Source organism: Sebastes fasciatus, chromosome 9, assembly GCF_043250625.1.
Source record: "Sebastes fasciatus isolate fSebFas1 chromosome 9, fSebFas1.pri, whole genome shotgun sequence".
Taxonomy (NCBI): Eukaryota; Metazoa; Chordata; class Actinopteri; order Perciformes; family Sebastidae; genus Sebastes; species Sebastes fasciatus.
Genome location: NC_133803.1, coordinates 10610953 through 10631535, shown reverse-complemented (window position 1 = coordinate 10631535; position 20583 = coordinate 10610953). Strand labels below are relative to the sequence as shown.

The window sequence follows — 20583 nt, the reverse complement described above, 5'->3', positions numbered from 1 at the left end:
TATTAACTATGCAATTTATTTATTTATTTTTGCATTTTTTAAAATTAATTTTACATGTATTTATTTATCCTTATTCAAATATTATTTTTGGTTTAATGGCATATTCATTTATTTATTGAGTTGTTTATTTAAATATTTTTTTATTTTGGCAGGTTCCGTCCTCCATAGTTATCAGTTGTTATCTTTGTGTAAATTATAGTGTTATGCAACTCACTGTATCACCACAGATGAATTAACGTCATGAAAACATTTAAATAGTTGATGAACCAAGTAATACCTACTCACTGACTACATTCATTTTATTTAGGAGAAAAAGTTAATGCAGAGATAAAAATTTAAGGATTTTATTCAGTCCTTGCACAACATTACTGATGTAGCCACAGGCTTATGCTCCATGCTTGTATTTCCAAAGCTGCATTGCAACCAATATCAGTGTGTACTGTATCTGTGTGTTGGACTAGATAGAAGAGGGCAGTGAGCCATACATGAACATATAAGCAATATGCGAGGGTGACAAATGAAATGTGTATTTGAGTGGGATTTGTGAAATACAATATGATGATGACGGATGCACTCCGCTTCCAGTCACACGGCTGAATAAAGATTGTTGGCACAGAGGCAGGCGTCTGCAGGCATACCTCTCAAACCGTGACCTTATTCATGCATGCACTGAATCTCATTGTGACATCTACAAACCTCTCTCCCCCTCTCTCTCCTTCTCTGCCACGCTGGCTCCATAGCCTGTGCAACCATGTGCTATCCCCTTTAGATGAAAAATTAATTACAATTCATTCATATCAAAGGGAAGCAGGTCCCCAGTGCTGACACAGATTGGGCGTTTGTGTCTGTACCCTACTTCTGAGGACACGCATTTGAATAGAGAAGACAGCCTGATGCTTTTTATCGTGGGGGTATGAATGAGTTTATTATTTAGACAACAGGGGTGGCGTTTCTAGCTGTCTGATAATTTACTGAAATATCATTCAACAGATTTGTTTATCAGACAGCCCGGATCAGGGCGGATAATAGCTTTATCTTTTATTAAGGAGGCTGTCAGCAAGCATATCCATCATTTATCCTGGTGAGATGGTCTCAAACTGAAAAATTCTCAAACAGATTTGTTATTATTGTCTGTCTGAATAGAGATCTAGCTAACGGGGAGCTGTCTGTACTAAGGGTGGTGAAACTATTTTACCTTACAACTTTACTATCCACTCATTTTTGACAAGGTTTTATTAACTGCACCTATATAATTCACTCTCAACAATGCTGTATCTATTTTATTTCAATCCTGCAACAATGCATGAGAATGATAGTGTGTTATATTCAAATGTTTTTTGTTGGGTTTTCAACATTAACACATTATACAGTATGCTAGCATTTTTATTTACATTCATTTTATTGATATTAATAATTATCTTTAATATTAGCTAATAACCTGACTAGCTCCTACTTGCATCCCCAACACCAAAAAAAATTAAATATATAATAATAATAATAATAATAATACCACATATTATAAAGAATATAAATAAAAAATAAATGAGGCAACAAAAAACTCACATGGTAAAATAAAACAGCCTAAATAAATAAAATAAAGATTCTACAGCGGTTCTGGTTATCAGTTATAGGCATTAAGTTATATTTCGTGTAGTGCAGACATTATTATTGTAGTCCAGGAATGGTTGCCATACTTTTTGGAATTTATTGACCCAGCCCTGAGATGTATATCTGAGCTTTTCCAACTTCGAATGAACCCTTACCTCCTCAACCCAGCGTCTATGTGCAGTATAGACGTCTCATTCTATTATACAGAATGAGTCGTCTTGCTAAAAGCAACAAGAGAGATTCAGATCTCTATGACCAACGCTAAAAACTGCTACTGACTTGGTTCTGGTCTATGGCTTGTCACATATAGTGCTTCAAAGACCTCAGCCCAAAATGATCTCATATTTGGGCAGGCCCAAACTGAATGAATGAGGGTTGCTGGGTCTCGGTTGCACCGTTGACAAGTTGGGTGAAATTCTGGATGGAGTTGGGAAAGCCTATACTCCTGCACAGATGCAGTCTGTGAAATAATTTAAATTTGATCAAGCTATGTCTGTTTTAAATGTAAAGCCATTATTTCCTCACAATAGCTCAGACCTCGAGGCACCGTGAGAGGATTCCCAAAAGATTAGATCAGCTGTAATAGACATTAAATTAAGCATTTTTTTTTTAATTAACAGTGAATTACACAGCCTTCAGCTGCATGCATACACCAGATGGGAGGTTTGATGATATCAAAACTACAATGCTGGCAGAGACATGCTTAAACACTTTGAAATTACCTTATAAAACTCATATAATGATGGCTCAATTATCTTCTCAAAACCGATCTAATCTTCATTAAAATGCTAGTTATTATAATCTTTACATCTATCTAAAGACCTCAAGCCTTTTCTGCCATTTCTGGTCAGTTTTAACATGATGTGATCAAAAATGATTCTACCAGCATGGCTGTGACCCAGGGGTCCCTCTGACGGCACTGCAGACATGCTAGACTTGTTTAATGTGGCCGAGGCAGCTTTATGGATGCCATCTATTCCACAGGCTCCCCCACCCCCCCCTCACTTCACAGAGTTATTGATCGTAGTGCAGTTTACACACACACACACACACACACACACACACACACACACACACACACACACACACACACTACTGTAGCCAGCCAAGCGCAGAGCCACATCTCTACAGTCAAGTACAGCATTTTAAGTGAAGCCAACAGGATGTAATAAGGCATGGAGAGCTCCATGTGCAGTCACACACGCTGGCCTCACACCCCTCAAGGAAAGAGAAATAACATATGGCTTATTGATTGAGTAAAACGCTGTGTATTTAAGAGTCACCAGACTGTCATCATATTCCATGTTGGAGAATGAAGACACTTGTTTATTATGGAGAAAGGAACAAAATAAAAAATAAATGTCTCCATAAATATCTAAATATGCCATTAAATATACCAAAAATAGTATTAGAAATAAATGTAGGCATTAATTAATTGATCAAATGTGACATACATTGATATTCCTCTTTTAATTTGCTTCTTTATTTATTTACCTTTACTTACCTTTGGTGTGCAGATCAGAGAAAATAATACAGAATAAATACGTTTGGTGAAATAAATAGGGGGGAAATACAAAGGGAAAATCATGCAGAAATAAAGAAAAAAAATAATATAAAAAAATACATAAATGCATAACATTTAATTATTATAAATAAATACATTTAAATATAAATAAAAAAACAATGCTAAAAATACATTTCATTGTTAATAAAAAATATATAAATAACAAGAGAAAATGAAATAGAAGAGTGGATAGGGGAATTCATACAAAGGTAAATAAATAAAGAAGCAAATTAAAACAGAAATATCAATTTATGTCACATTTTATTGATTCCTTAATGCCTGCATTTATTTGTAATATTATTTTTGGTACATTTAATGACATATTTATTTATTTATTGAGTCATTTTTGTTTTTTTATTTTGGCAGGTTCCGTCCTCCATAGTTTATTATGGGTCCTGTATGAATTTAAACTGAATTGTGATCATGGTTATTGATTTAACTCCATCATATAATGATCCAGATTCTTCACAACGGAGCATTTGTAAGGAACTCTGCTTGTTGAAATTGCCCCTTTTGGTGTAGCTGTTGAGGGTGGATTAAGACTTCACTGCCCTCTAGTGGTAAACTGAATCTACTACCAAGTGCTGACATGGAAAAGGTCATGACAGTTTTGGAGGATAGTATAATGATAAAAAACGTTTGTATTGCACTTAGGGATTAATTTGTTTGTGAACCAGTGAAGGGATATGATAGACATTGCTTTGTATTTTAGAGGGACATCTGTATCTAAATGATGCCTGTTCATATGTTGTTGTTGTATTTTCAAATAAATTCAATGTATGCATTTCATGTGATGAACCTCAAATACTTCCAGCAAAGCATTCTCAATATTTATTTTCTGAGACTCATGATGAAAAAATCACCAAAATTTACGAAATGTAATGCTTGAGTTTTACGTGCTACAATGATAATACACACATTAAAGCATCTGCTGCAAATACAGCACAATTATGATGAACAAAAAAAGGAAAGACAAAGTAAAGAAAAGATTATACAATCGCAAACATTGATATACAACTTTGGTACTTAGCTGCTATGTATTCCATGTCTCATACTTTATTCAGCATTGCTGAACATTACAAAATTAGCTGATAAATGTGTCAGATATCATTAGATAGCTGATCATATTGGCAAAATTTATATAAAATATTCTAAAAATATATAGCTCTAAAAACTCAAATGTAATCTCTTTCTAATCTATTGTATGGCCATGTGTATTCAACTCAAATATCCAGCAAGATATTACAAGTGCAAAAATATAAAACCTTTGTGTGCATACTGTATATAGAAAAGAAATGAAAAAAAAAGGTGGTTCTTAAAACTAGGTAAACATTGCATTGAGAGTACTGGCATGGCATGCAGGTTTGCGTTTTTTGTATAGTGCATGAAGATAAGGCAGAAAACTGATATTTTTGTAGAACATTTCTCTAATGTAGCACAGTGAGGTCACTGTTTCCTTTTCAGTCAGAACCCCCACAGAACTTCAGTAGGAGTTTCTTGTAGTCTCCTGATGTGTCTCCCTGTCAATGAAACAAATGCGTCAGCAAATTATTAGTCTCCCAAAATCATGTCAGAATCAGAATTTGCTTTGATGTAATGGTGCAGAACATAAACATAGTAAGAGAAATTAAAATAAAAAATAAAAGCAAGTATTGCAAAATCAAGAAACATAAATATAGAATAGAAGAAAAATACAATATAAAAAAATACTATTAAAAATATGTACAAGAAACATAAATATAGAATAGAATACAAATACAATAAAAATATATAAAATAATATTAAAAATAAATACAAGAAACATGAATATAGAATAGAAGAAAAATACAATAAAGATATTTTTAAAATACTATAAAATATGTATAAGAAACATAAATATAGAATAGAAGAAATATACAATAAAATGTTAAAAAATACTATTAAAAATATGTACAAGAAACATAAATATAGAATAGAAGAAAAATACAATTTTTAAAAAATATTTACAAAATACTATAAAAATGTGCACTATTTTAAAAATGGAAGAGGTGTGCAGTTTTTAGAAGTGTGTACTTGTTGCTTTTAACTCATCCATACAGCTGTAGTGTTATTTGTATTAAGCACAATATATGATGAAGATACTTACAGAGATGTGCGTGTACAGCGACTTGCCGTAGTTTTTCACATACTCCTGGCGGATATCCAGCATGTCAACCTCAGAACGGGAGACCATGATCCGGATCAGGGTTGTGTCTTTGGTCCCAGCTCCCTGAAAACATGCGCACACAAATACACACAATGAGGGTGACAAAAATTAAATATTATGCTACACTTATTTAGTTATGTATAGAATATTACTATCCAACAAACACAGGATTTCTCACCTTCATGGACTTGTAAAGTCTCTCAGCAAAGTAGCCAGTTGTGTTCTTAATACACTTCACTGAAACAGAAAATACGTATCACCAACACAGGCACACTGTACAAATTTATTCATACTTTGTCTCCTTTTTTAAACAAACAAGATCACTCAATTACTATTAAGTGCACTGTAAAGAACACTTTCTAATATTCATCACTGCAAGGTGAGGATGATGAAGACAACAATACTTTCCTTAAGTGCCATCTGAAAAGTGACCTGTGAAAAATCAAGATATGCATACGCCAAAAGGATACAACAGGACGGCAATAAGCCAATTTAAAGCTGCATTAATCAATATTTTCATATTTAATGAAATTACTACGTGGACTCTCGTCGGTGTCACTCGTTTTGAAGAACCTATAGAGGATTATCTGCAGCTCTACTGAGCTTTTAAGCCTGTTTGATCCCAGCATATTTACCGTCTACACATTTCCATCAACACAACAACCCACCGCCAGCAGCAGGCGGCAGCTGTTTTTAAGCAAACAAGCTCTGACGTGTGCTACCTGTCCAGCACCAAATGGCAGACAGGAAACCATAGCAACTAGCTGATGGAGAAAGTCGTACATCTAGCAGCTAAAGAGCGAGATATTTCTCTCAGGAATTGGTGGAGAGTCTAAGTCCATCTTGTTTCTGGGGTTTTCTGCCCCCTAGTGGCGAGATATTGATAAATGCAGCTTTAATGCAAGTTGTATTTTGAAAAAAAGTAAATGTAAAATCAGAAATGAAAACACTCTCCAGAAAAGTGAAATGAAACACAGCATCAAAACTAGGGATGTCACAATACCAGAAATTTAGTAGACGATCCCAATAACAGGGAAATTCTACGATTCTTGATACCCAATCCGATACCACGGTAAAAACAAAAGCAAAACAACTAACTCTAGTCTAGTGTTAGTCTAGATCTAGTGTTAGGAAGTTAACCAGGTCATAATTCCCTCTCTAATATCTACTTTATATTGCTGTGAAAACATCTGAACTGATCATGATAATGTTATAATGTACCTTCGCCTAATACTCGTTTTTACTGAATAGAGCCTGAATGCATCAAAATGAAACCCAATGCAACCTCCATTAACGTTAGCTGTTAGCTGTTAGCTGTTAGCTGTTAGCTCCGCAGGACTGTGCTGCCCACTGTCTGTTAACAGCTAACGTTAACTGGCTCTCCTCCCGTCGATTTCAACATGGATGTTGTTCACAATGTAGCATTATTACGGAAAAAATAGGGCGCGTCAACAGTAAGTTTACTGCGTCTTTTCGGGCTTTAGACGTCGTTGGTCTCAAGTACCTATGGTACCTGCGGGACTGTAGAAAAACAAGTATGTCACGTTTTCAGAATTTTGGCATTGACTTGATACTTAAGTATTGGTTCTCATGACATCCCCAATCAAAACCGATGGCAAAAATCCAACACTGCACTGCACACCACCTCACAATGACGACGTATAGACTCGGTGTGCGAAACCATTGGAAAGATTCAAATAAATCACATCTAAAAACAGGTTACTGTACCATAACCCTGAGAAATGTTGGCAAAAAAGAGGGGAGAAAAGAAATTATGCATTTAACAACACCTCTTCACCCAGTAGTTTTGTTCAAAAGTGTATTAAGATAGCTGTAATGCAATATGAAATACAATGAGCATGGAAAATGTTAAATGGTTGAATGCAACATCAACCTGTACACTTGTCATTAACTAATAATGTGAAGCAGATTCTGACTCTTGCGTTACGTAGGTGTGACCCATCTAAGACTAGACTTGAATAGGTGTGCGTGTATTCTTACCCACTGCCAACATGCCACTCTCAAGGTCTCCGGACATCTCCCTGCTGATACTCTTCTCGATATCCCTGCCGCACATCTGCTGGTACTGAATAAACACTACACAAACACACACACACACAGACACCATTAGTAATATAGCTAACAAGGTACTAAAGTTGCATTTGTGGCCAGATTCTCAATTATCCTTTAATGTGTTTTAAATGTTGAACCATATGTTAGATTATGCTTGTGAATATGTCTCCATAGAGAATACCTGCTCTGAGATGGGGTATGCTCCTGGCGCACAAAATAGCATTAAACTTGGACTCGTCTGTTCCCAGCTTGTTTTCTCCAGCAGCGTACAGGGACTATAAGGAGAACAGCAATGTGTACCGATCAATGTCTTTGCAATCAATACAATATATAGAGAACTACACAAGGGGCAGATAAATCAAACATTAATTATGAATGAGAGTGAAGCAGACTTTACCTGAGCATCTTGTTTAGCCAGAGAGATGTCAACATTCGGTCGTTCGTCGCGATTACCCTGCAAAACACAGAACAGCATATTCCTAATTAGATATGAAAGTAGTAATTTAAAGTTTTTATTAGTACAGGTAATTAATATGTATCATATCTGTACCTGAGCGAGAGAGATCAGGAGCCTGCGGAAGTGGCCTGATGTATCCCCACTAATGGCATCCTCCAGGGACTTCTTGTTTTCTGAAATGGCAAAAAAAAAGTAATGGTACAAACAATCAAAACACACAAACAAACACAGACTACAAATACATGGGTTCAATACAAATATATAGGTTCAAGCAATAGTAACTTCTGAAGGCTTATAATCAATATTTTTGGATTGAAGATGGTAATAATCGGAATATTTTCTTTTTACAGCATCTTTAATCATGTAACAAACCATGTGCACCAGCGTTCAAATCATAAAGCAGAAAAATTCCTCACTGAAAATAAGACTGATATACTAGCAGCTTTTCAGGCATAGTACTGTGAGTAGGGTGACAACTATGGAGGTCAGAACCTGCCAGAATAAAAAATGAAAATTAATAAATGACTCAATAAATAAATATACCATTAAATATAAAAAATAAATGTAGGCATTAATTAATAAAATGTGACATATATTGATATTTCTGTTTTAATTTGCTTCTTTATCTATTTACCCTTGTATTCATTCCCCAATTTATCTACTCTTCTATTTAATTTTCCCTTTTATATATTTATTTTTATTAACTATGACATGTATTCATTTCTTTTTGCATTTTTTTTATAACTTTTTTTAATTTATTTATTTATTCATTATTAAATTTTATGTATTTTTTTAGTTGTTTTAATTTCTGCACGCTTTTTATTCCCCCAAACTTATTTATTTCTGTATTCTTTTCTCTGATCTGCACACCTGTACCGTTCTGAGAATGCATGACCAAAGGTAAATAAATAAAGAAGCAAATTAAAACAAAAATATCAATGTATGTCACATTTTATCAATTAATTAATGCCTACATTTATTTTAAATATTATTTTTGGTACATTTAATAGCATATTAATTAATTTATCGAGTCATTGATTTTGGCAGGTTCCGTTCTCCAGACAACATCCCAACTTACTGGCAAGGGAAACTAGGATACTGTAGATTACTACATAAGTATAAAGAAATAAAACAGCAAACAATGCTGAGCAATTAAATAAAAGAATAAATCAAAATGAAGAATTAAAAATTGAAAATGTTTTTCTGTAGCTGCAGTTATGAAACCTTGATTTCAGTTTATTATTGACTAAAAAGGTACTAAGTAGTAGTACTAAATTAGTAATAAATTACGTTGTGTGCAACAGATTGCTAGCCAAAACATCTGCTTTAACAAATTTTTATGGTGGTACCCAAATCTAGATAGACTGAGCTTAACCACTAATGCAATAAAACACTTTCAATGATGCTGTGTGATAAAGGAGATCACAACAGTAGGGTAAAGCAGTCCATTAACCGCCCCGGGGCATCTCACCTAGTTTGAATACACGAGTTATCTCCTTGATTTCAGCGTTGGAGCGAGAAGACAAGATCTCTATCAGACAGCCTTCATCGGTTCCGGCTCCCTGTTAGGAAGACAGAACAATGATGACCTGACAACCTCATCCTCTGGCCCTGTAGGAGCCAGCCTGTTTATTTTTGATTAGGGAATCTTCATTCAGACCTAATAATGAGACGTATGCAAATATTTTTACAATGCATAACCACATTATAACCTGGAAATACTGAGAGCAATTGATCAATTGTTCCTGAGCACTTACCTTTATGGCACTGTGGAGCTCAGAGGCATCAAACTGCGCTGGGGTCTTCAACGTGGCCATGACCATCTTCCTAAAGTCTCCAGACAGTTCTGAAGTCAGGTCCTTAACCAGATCCTGAAAATGGAAACTCAAAACCATCATTAACTGCTGTTGTGAAAAACTTACTACAAGAGGGTATGTGGCATAGCTATAATGGGCTCTGAGGACATCCAATCCTCTCTCCATTTTACTGGCAGCACTAGCACCTGTTGTCTGCTTGTCACCACTGCGTAATGCTAGTAGAATGCACACTGAGCCACGTATGATTATATATTGAGAAATGGTGTTTGTTTTGTAAACATTATTTATGTCAAGTAAATACTCTCCAAATGGAAAATGGCATCAGGGATCACATAAACAACATATAAACTCAATAAGCAGCACAAACAGAACTGTTACCTTCCCGTAGGACGTTTTGTAGGCTTTGAGCAAAGGCACACGCTGCCTGTTGGAGCGACTCCCCAGCAAGTCGATGATGGCTTGCTCATCAGTTCCTGAACAGACAAGACCACGATGTCAAATCAGAAAGACATCACACATGAAGAAACATGTCTAAATTCCAATTTAAAACATTTCATAAGAACTTAGTGGGGATGCACCAATATCGGATATCGGGCCGATACTGACTCAGATAGTTGGGTGGGATATCAGTGACAATGGGGCCGATCTATTCAATTCAATTCTATGTTTGTATTTTATATACATTATGAACTGGCATTTCAAGTCCTGTTTAAGTTTTGACCAATTTGTTGCTGCATTAAAAAGATTTACACCTGAATTGTAATTCCTGTTAATTTTGAAGATTACTTGTGTATGATTTATTATTTTACTAAGAAATAACAATTCAGTAAATGAATGTCTATGTATTTATTTGTTACATTTTGTCTTACAAAGTTAGGAAAGTAACGTTTAAGACAAGCCTTATGTTGTCTTATATATAAAAGAATCCCAGTCACTAAAAACAGTGATGCATACAGCTTGTTAATTAAACACTGGGATTGAATTGGTACTCGGTATCAGCCGATACCCAAAGCCCAGGTATCGCTATCGGGACAGAAAAAGTCACATCACTAGTACTTGAAAATGACAAATATCTTTCTACATACAAAAGCTGTAATCTAAGAAAAATTAAGGCTATTCTCGACTAAAGAAAGTCTTTAATAATTAATAAGGGGCTGCCAAGAAGAATACAGATAGAACACAACATCAAGTGAATCATGTGTATCCGGAGGATATCATTAAGCTCTCTGCCCAAAGCACTCACCAAAGCCCTTCATGGCCTTCCTCAGGACCTCACAATCTCTAAGTGGGTCAGCTCCAGGGAAGTCCTTGATTGTTCCCCTGAATCCTCTCTGAGATAACAATACAGAAATTTCCACAGTTCAAAACTTTAATCAGTTTTAAGACATTACATTGTAAATGTATAAAAGTGTGTGGGTAATTTAACACATAAAAACAGAGGGCCATAACAGGGCCGATATTTATTTTTTGAAACCTCTAGGGTCAAAAAGTATTTCCAGTGTTTCTTACATTGACAGCTGGAGCTATCGGCATGCCGCCTCCTCCTCCTCCTCCGTAGGCTGGCATGGATGGATTTGGTGAAGGGACCTTTGGGTAACCTGGCATAGGTGCCGGTGCTCCTCCATAACCAGGCATGGGTGGGTTGGGCGATGGTGCACGAGGGTATCCGGGCATTGGCTGGCCAGGCTGACCAGGGTAGCCCATCCCTGGGCCTTGGGGGTGTTGCATGCCTCCTCCTGGCTGTGGGTACAGGCCATATGACTGTTGGTTAGGCATGGGGGCACCATACCCGCTAGGCTGAGCGGCAGGTGGGTACCCCCCGGGAGCTTGGGCGAACATGGACGGGTTTTGAGGATAACCCCCAGAGAACTGGTTGGCCTGTGATTTAGAAAGATTGGCATCCAATAATATGTGTACAGAAGTTTGAAGATGATTTCATGCAAAGCAAAAGGAGCTGGTCACACCTTTTTTGGATTAGATTTATTTATCATATTTATAGAATTAATCCACATTTAACTCATTTCCAAGTAAATGCCCCTCCATCCCCGGATCTAACTTCAGAGGAGAAACTGAAGTTAACGTTCCAGATGTTTTGAACTTCTTCCAGTTACACTATGTAGAAGTATCCAAAGAAAGTGTGGCCGTGCTATATAATAAGATGGAAATTCATATATCTAATAACAGAGAAGGAGAAAACAACATAGACAAGACACTGACTCAGAAAAGTAAAAAGGATTAAAAAAAGTCGCAATAGATTGATGGGTTTAAGAAGCATGAATAAGAATGAAGTATGTGACGTGCAAGAGACCTAGGAAAAGAAGCTGACAGAGAAAATGGTGATGCTGAGGATTTTAAGTCGCAGATGTTTGGAAAAGTCTTACCGTAACTCAAAGGATGTGATATCCCATGAATGGCTGTGTGATTAATTCTAACTGGAATATTCAACGCAGTAATCTGATGACGTTGCATTACACATATATTTAGAATTTTCAGGGTGCAGGGGATTTTTTTAGGCTAAACTTACCATGCCAGCATTGTATCCAGGATTGGATAACTGGTCAAGACCAATGGACGGATATCCACCAGCAGGGCCACCTCCCCAGCTGCCTGCAGCACACAACAAAGACAAAGCTGTTCAGGAAAGTTGAGGATTCATCTAATCTAACTATAAAGACGTGATGTGTCGAATTTGGTGCGATTTGGACAAGTTTCAACAAGTTGAACGTTTTAAAATTTTGAATAATCAAGCACACAGCGCTCTGTGGGCTTCAGGGCTCTGCTGACTGAGACAAACATGTCGTCCACAGCGGGCAGACCGCAGCTCCGTGCTCTGAACGAGCTCGAGCCCCCTGACAATGCTGCAAGCAGCAATACTTGGAGCCTACTGGGAGCCGAGCAATCAATCTGAATGGCTTTGGCTCACTGACTGCCGTTCACTTTACAATCAAACTCTTCTTCGTTTCCCTGAGTCAACACGAACGGATAGCCAACTGGAAGCAGAATCGAATCGAGTGTTTTACACCGGTGTGACCGTGAGTAAGTTGCAACCTGTGTGTGATTTTTCCCCGTGAGTAAGACGGTATTTCCCCAGTAACAGACTGATACTAACTTATAACACTAGGGCCGGGACGATACACCTGTCACCCGATTCGATACTATCACGATACTCGGGTGCCAATTCGATATGTATTGCAATTTTTAAGTAGCGTCGGCCGATTTGAGCACGAAGATGCGAGTGGCGGCTGGCTTGACCGCACGTTACTGCAATACGATAACGTTAAGCTGTCCATGACAGAGTTAGCATGCAGATTTAGCCATCATGTCTAGCTCTGCTTTTCCTGGTAATTTGTGAAACCCAAAGTGTTTCCATACTTTACTGAATGTGTAGTGTTTAGCACTTTGGATTTAAAATGTGCAGGTCGTATCCACGTGGACCCTGCGCCATTCTCTACTTTCTAGTTTCGGCTAGCAGCTGCGTTTGTGTGTTTTGGTTGACAGATACGGAACGGATAAAACGTTACTCAGACTACAACAATAAAAGCAGTAACTTCCTTCTGCCTCCGTGTAGACTCAAATGAAGCAAATATATTGATTCTGGCATTAAAGAATCAATTTCAAATCGTAAAAAAAAAAAGTTGCAATACATGGGTGAATCGATTTTCTTTCTACCCCTATATAACACTACTGTAATAATGTTACCGCCAGCAAAATACTTCCGCAGTGGTTATGTCAAAGCAAGAAACTATTTAGAAATCGTCTCCGCTAAGTGTATTTCACTGATGTTTTTGACTGGGAGTAACCGAGACCTGGGTGTTCTGAGCTGGCATTTTTTGAACAGGCACTGAAACTAGATGTGCTACTAAATACCGGAAAATATTGAGAATATTAGACAAAGACAGGAATGACCCGTCTAAGCAGAACTTCCTTTTTCTCACTTTCCAACTAGTTTCCGTGTAGGTGACATAGAGCTGGACAGAGAATGGGAGTACTATGTGAAAGATGGACTGTGGGACTTCCTTGTCTTAGCAACAGCAGAGGTCTGTTTGTTTTTGAGGGAAAAAAATTCCACTCTGTTAACTATACGTCTCGTGGTCCCTTCTGCCTGCAAACACGACATAACTGACTCACCCTTTCTGAGACAGAATATCTTAGTCTTACTCAACACTCTGTTTCACTTCAACTTATCTTTTCTGCACATACTTTTAAATCATCTATTGGGATGATTGTGTTGCTCTGTATGTGCTAGATGAGAATGTAGGCAGTTTTTCGCTAATATATTTTACAAATGTCAAACTATTCCTTCAACAGTGTGGCTTACCTTGCGGTGGTGCCTGTGGGTAGCCTCCAGCCTGTGGTGGGTAGCCTCCAGCCTGTGGTGGGTAGCCACCAGCTTGTGGAGGGTAGCCTCCTGCCTGTGGAGGGTAGCCTCCTGCCTGTGGAGGGTAGCCTCCTGCCTGTGGAGGGTAACCACCAGGTTGAGAAGGGTAGCCGCCTGGCTGCTGCGGGTAACCTCCAGCTTGGGGAGGGTAAGCTCCAGGCTGAGGTGGGTAGCCGCCGGGTTGCTGTGGAGGGTAACCCCCAGGCTGTTGGGGGTATCCGCCTTGCTGAGGGGGGTATCCAGGGTAGCTCATGGCTTTAAGAAGAAAAACAGAACTGTCAATCAAACAGCTGCCAAACATGACCTATGATAATAAAATGTAAGAATCATCTTGTGCAGCCACATAGACAGAAAGGTATTGCATCTGTTGATAAAGGGCAATGAAAAGAAAGAACACTACGCTGTTTATGGCCCCCTCAAAACATATTGAATATATTGACATAGCTACAAGAGACTTGAAAAAATGTAGTTTAAACCTGCCCCTCCTCAGCCTCAGGGCAGATATGACCAAGACATGAAAAATCTGAATTTTCCAGGAGTGGTGCACAAAAATATAGTAGAAGTATAGAGTTTGTTGTTATATTGGACATACAATACCAGGTGGCTTTATAGGACAAGTTACTTGACTAAGTGTAGTGCTTTACTCACTAGTCTTTGCTTTTGGAAGCAGCAATGGCAGTGGCAGTGTCACTGCAATCTAATGAATTGTGAAAGTCTTCACTCCGGGGACTTTGGATCACAGACATTTTTAGTGGTGGGGTGGAGAGGAAACTTTCTTTTTGGTTAAGCTCAGTATGAAAAGCCTGTGTTCAAATATGTCTGCTTGTTCCATGGTAAGACTGACTTCAGTGGACTTTGTGGAACAGTCCTCTCTGTTTTGCATTTTATGCACACAGAAAAAAAAACAGACGTTGCTGTGTTTGACTAAGCATACAGAGCAGGAAAGCTACCAGGTAGCTCCCCTGTAAAATACAGAGGTCAAATCCAAATCAAATGAGATATAGAAGCATTTAGTAAATACAGCATTTATTTAATTTTGTAGGGCAAAAATCATCCAGGCACAATGACTCTGGATTGAACTAATACATAACTACTTTTAACCTCTGAACACTTCCTCATCATGCCCTTCTGCTTATGTCCAACACAGTAGCACTGTAACACTGATGCTGGCTCAAACTCAACTGTGCCTGTAAACATACTTCATCACACATTTCATCAACTGTGACCTGACAAAACCACAATGCACAGCTGCAACACCAATGCACAGCCATATTTTCTTAGGGAGTTGGCGTGCTAGAAAAGATAATGTTTGTTTCAGGGTCAAAGGTTTTACAAAAAATAAAAAATAACCAAATTACCACATCCTAAGGTCATATATACAAGATTTCACAGAGCAGAGGAAAACAACCAATCAGAGCCGAGCTGGAGCCTTGCCGTCTCTGAGCAGCTGTCAATGACTCTCGAACTCCGATCGAACGGTCAAACTAGGCAGCGCTGATCAAATATGAATCAATATTCCGCTACTGTATTACCTATTTCTGGCATAAAATGTTTTCAGAAACATCTTGTAGTGTACTGTTTTGCTGTAAAATGAGAAAGTTTGTGACCCGGCAGCCGGCATGTTGAGATCAGTTGAGGAAATACCAAGCACCGCCCACCAGCTGGAGCAAACTTTCTCATTTGACAGCTAAACAGTACACTACAAGATGTTTCTGAAAACATTTGAGGTAAGAAATAGACATTACAGTAACAGAATATTGATTCATAGTTGATCAGCGCTGCCCAATTTAACCGTTTGATCAGAGTTAGCGAGTGATTGACAGCTGCCTCCGTTGAATGAACAGCCAATAGGAACGCTCTCTCTCTCTCTGAAATGACCTGTGATTGGCCAAAGTCTCCCGTCTTGGGCTAGATATTGTAAAGCCTGAAAACAGAGCCATGAGGAGGTGCAGAAGTCTAGTTTTCTCTCAGAACACTTGAATTACAATATGCTGAAACATTATTATGGAATTTGTTGCCCAATGATGCCAAAAACATTCTGCCTACTGCAGGTTTAATGTCAGGGCCTCAACTAAACTAACAAAAGTCAACAGGGACACTCAAAGTAGTCAGTTAGGTGCAACTACTCACCTCTGTCCCTGAATAAACAAAACACCTCTAACCACCCCCTGTTTCTCACACAGCACTTTTTCAACACCTATAGACTAACAAATGTTATTAATGATACAAGTACATGCCATTATATGGCTGCAAGATAGGCTATTAAATTGTTTTATTTTATTACCTGATGTGGTAGAATATTTATTGCAGTAACAGAATATTTGGGGTTGGGGTGCTAGTAAAGATAATTATTGTTTTAGGGTGAAAGGTTTTGCACACAAAAAAAAACCTACAACATCCTAAAGTCTTACAAGACTGTTACTATTGGCTGACATCTTGAATATCCTGTCTTCATCTTGCTCCATTATGTTGGACTGGGCTGGGCGTGTCAGCTCACTCGCTTTAAAACTTAGGAACATTTCTAGTTTTATACTATTTATTATATTTATGTTGCTTAGTGAGTACACTGCACTTAAGAGTTTAACACTGTGCAGATTAAGTTAGTCAACTTGGCTGTAATAGGAACTAAAGTTTCTTCTGAACTTTGCGCATGCTAAGATTAATGCTTCAGGCCTGTATGAACAAATCTCCTGTACTAGAGCTCATTACCTCCAAAGCCAATTTACATAATAAGACTACACCAGCCGTCTCTTGAACCCTGCTTAACTTAACGTCGGAGCTCAGCTAGCGAACAGGCTAACCATAAATAAACGAACATGAATGCCAGCAGCAAAGTGAAGCTGCGACCAAGACGAGCACTTAGCAGCCTTAAAGAGTCTCTGAGCTACAGAGCTAAAGACGCCTCTCTAGGAGCTGAGCAGTAACGTCGGCAGCTTGACGACAGCGGTGAGAAGAGCGAAACCACTCCACACATAGACGCTGCTTAACCCAAATACAACTTATAATGTATCATTCGTTATTCTAGCTTGGCTCGTTTGAGTATTTAGTTTGGTTTTAGCACTTACTTTATTTAGTCTGCTTGTTGTAGATCTCTTCCTGGAGGACGTGTTTCTCTGACCAACAGCGGTGTTGACTGTACTTAACTAACAGGAATGGGTGGGACTCATAGTTTCCATATAAGGAATCCACCCATCATTGACTGACAGCCGTCCTCTCACCATGTGACAACAACAAATATGTGTTCTTCATAGCTAGACGTACAGTATGTTACGTAAAGAGGGAACATGTATGACATGATGGAAAATGTGTCATCGAGTGTGTCACAATAGGTCTATTATTATTTCACAGGCGTGTTGCTGCCTAAAAATAAACCACCTATCGATTCTTTTTTGCTGACACACAGACACACATTTACCAACTCTTAACAATCTGATTAGATTCATAATAACAATTATTAAAAATAATATATAATAAATAATAAAAATAATACTAATAATAACAACACTATCAATACTACTACTGATAATAATAACGGTTATCATAATATAGACTTTAATAATAATAAGAATAGTAAAATTTAATAATAATAAGTTTCTATTTGAATGTATGTTTTTCTAATGGACTTTGAGTCTTTCAATAAAGATAAACTAACTAACCATAATATAATAATAATAATAATAATAATAACACTATTAATACTACTACTGATAGTGATAACAGTAATAATAATATAGATTTTAATAATAATAATAATAATAATAATAGTAAAAATAATAATAAGTTTCTATTTGAATGTATGTTTTTCTAATGGACTTTGAGTCTGTCAATAAAGATAAACTAACTAACCATATTATTATTATTATTATTATCATTATTATTATATTAATAATAATAATGATAATAACAACACTATTAATACTACTACTGATAATAACAGTAATAATAATATAGATTTTAATAATAAGAATAATAGTAAAAATAAGAACAATAAGTTTCTATTTGAATGTATGTTTTTCTAATGGACTTTGAGTCTGTCAATAAAGATAGACTAACTAGCTATAATAATAATAATAATAATAATAATAATAATTGTTATTATAAATCTAATCAGATTGTTAAGAGTTGGTAAATGTGTGTCTGTGTGTCAGTAAACACAAATCGATAGGTGGTTCATATTTAAGTAGCAACACACCTGTGAAATAATAGACCTATTGTGACATACTAGGTGACACATTTTCCATCATGTCATTCATGTTCCCTTTATGTAACATATGTCTAACATTTCTCAAATGTCTCAATTTTAATGTATGTATTGTTGTTTGTGTTTTATGTTTTTCTAATGGACTTCGAGTCGGTCAATAAAGATGAACTAACTCACTAACTAACTATAATAATAACAATAATAATAATAATGACAATAATAATGACAATAATAATATTCATAATAACATTACTACTACTGATAATAAAAGTAATAATAATTATAATCTTAATAATAATACTTTTAATAAGAAGAGGTATAATACGAATAAGAATAATATTAGTAATAAGAACAACAATAATAATACGTTTCTATTTTAATGCATGTATTATTGTTTGTGTTTTATGTTTTTCTAATGGACTTCGAGTCGGTCAATAAAGATTAACTAACTCACTAACTAACTATAATAATAATAATAATAATAATTGTAATAATAATGACAATAATAATATTCATAATTACACTACTACTACTACTGATAATAATAGTAATAATAATTATAATCTTAATAATAATACTTTTAATAAGAAGAAGTATAATACGAATAAGAATAATATTAGTAGTAATAATAATAATAATAATAATAATACGTTTCTATTTTAATGTATGTATTGTTGTTTGTGTTTTATGTTTTTCTAATGGACTTCGAGTTTGTCAATAAAGATTAACTAACTATAATAATAATAATAATAAAATGTTGTGTATTATGTATACTAATGAGTATATTATATTACTGTATATTATATACCTCCACATCACTAGTCCTACCTTTGCAAGAAGATTATCCTGTTAGGAATTACACACCTGTACTGTTTGTGTGTGTGAAGGACATTTGCCACAAGAGGGAGCCCTTTTTAAAGTTTTCTCCACACCATACAAGCCTGCCTGCCATCCTCAGGTTGGCTTGGAGGCTGGGACATGCATGCTCAATAGAGGGCCTGAGAGAGGCCTGGGGCTGGTGTTGAGATGCTGATTTTATTGATTGATTTGATTGATCGTGTCTTCTGCTTATTCACCCATGATCCAGCGTTTCTGTTGTTGCACACATGCAGGAATATTTTCCAGGCGGCTGATCAACATTAGAGACAGATTTTGGAAATTAGTTAGCTATAAGTGAAACACTGTTAAGAGAGGGTCGTACTGTAAAGGACAGAGGGTGTCGTATCCTGTACAGTTTGAAAAGCCCCCCCGAGACAAAATTTGTGATTTGTGATTTTGGGCTATACAAATAAACTTGACTTGACTTAACTTAATTTTAGGGCCTTTACTAGATTAACATAAATCTGCAGGGACACTTCAGATATTAGTCAGTTAGGTGCAACTACTCACCTCTGTCCCTGAATAAACAAAACACCTTTCCCCACTCCTCTCTCTCTCACTAAACACTTTTCAACACCTAGAGACAAACAAATGTTTTTAATGATATATGTTACAAGTAATTAAGTAATACATGATACATAAAGCTCAGACATAATATACTAATTTGTATTTTATTAAAGCAACAGTGGGTAGATTGGAGCAAATATGATTTAAAAAAGTAATTTTTATAACGGTCACTATATCCTGACAGTAGTGCATGAGACAGGTAATCTGAATAAAATCATGTTCCTCTGTGTCCTCCGGTGCTCCTAACGGCATCTGAAAGATTTCACAGACCGGAGGAAAACAACCAATCAGAGCCGAGCTGGAGCCTTGCCGTCTCTGAGCAGCTGTCAATCACTCACAAACTACGATCAAACGGTCAAACTAGGCAGCGCTGATCAAATATTAATCAATATTCTGCTACTGTTTTACCTATTTCTGGCATCAAATGTTTTCAGAAACATTTTGTAGTGTACTGTTTTGCTGTAAAATGAGAAAGTTTGTGACTTGGCAGATCAGTTGAGGAAATACCAAGCACCGCCCACCAGCCAGAGCAAACTTTCTCATTTTACAGCTAAACAGTACACTAAAAGATGTTTCTGAAAACATTCAAGCAGAGAAATAGGCATTACAGTAACAGAATATTGATTCATATTGGATCAGCGCTGCCTAGTTTGACCATTTGATCAGTTTGCCAGTGATTGACAGTTGCCTCCGTTGAATGAACAGCCAATGGGAACGCTCTCTCTCTCTCTGAAATTACCTCTGATTGGCCAAAGTCTCCCATCACGGGATAGATTTTTTAAAGCCTGAAAACAGAGCCATGAGGAGGTGCAGAAGTTTAGTTATCTCTCAGAACACTTGAATTACAATATGCT

General features: G+C 36.7%; 1 protein-coding gene and 1 long non-coding RNA gene across 3 annotated transcripts in view; one reads left to right on the top strand and one right to left on the bottom strand.

The window, feature by feature from the left end:
• Positions 1-20583, top strand: part of LOC141773870 (uncharacterized) — a 143462-nt gene that overhangs the window by 59936 nt on the left and 62943 nt on the right. The window lies entirely within an intron of this gene.
• Positions 3991-17284, bottom strand: anxa11a (annexin A11a). Of its 2 annotated transcripts, none has more exons than XM_074645971.1 (15): positions 17148-17284; positions 14023-14337; positions 12229-12311; positions 11214-11582; positions 10948-11035; positions 10083-10177; positions 9645-9758; positions 9359-9449; positions 7981-8060; positions 7828-7884; positions 7612-7705; positions 7359-7454; positions 5536-5594; positions 5298-5420; positions 3991-4692 (listed from the first exon to the last, which is right to left on the bottom strand). In XM_074645971.1, exons 2-15 carry the CDS (start codon positions 14333-14335, stop codon positions 4633-4635), a joined length of 1722 nt encoding a protein of 573 aa, XP_074502072.1. In that variant the 5' UTR covers positions 14336-14337; positions 17148-17284; the 3' UTR covers positions 3991-4632. The 2 variants fall into 2 exon arrangements, with proteins under 2 accessions (XP_074502072.1, XP_074502073.1); XM_074645972.1 differs by having other exon boundaries at positions 11214-11444.

Excerpts from the sequence above, each read along its gene's own strand:
- anxa11a (XM_074645971.1), bottom strand. The coding sequence starts at position 14,335 with ATGAGCTACCCTGGATACCCCCCTCAGCAAGGCGGATACCCCCAACAG. Across the intron at positions 12,312-14,022 it reads CCCACAGGCACCACCGCAAG|GCAGCTGGGGAGGTGGCCCT; the intron begins GTAAGCCACACT and ends TGTGTGCTGCAG. Across the intron at positions 9,759-10,082 it reads ACAAAACGTCCTACGGGAAG|GATCTGGTTAAGGACCTGAC; the intron begins GTAACAGTTCTG and ends TTCCATTTTCAG.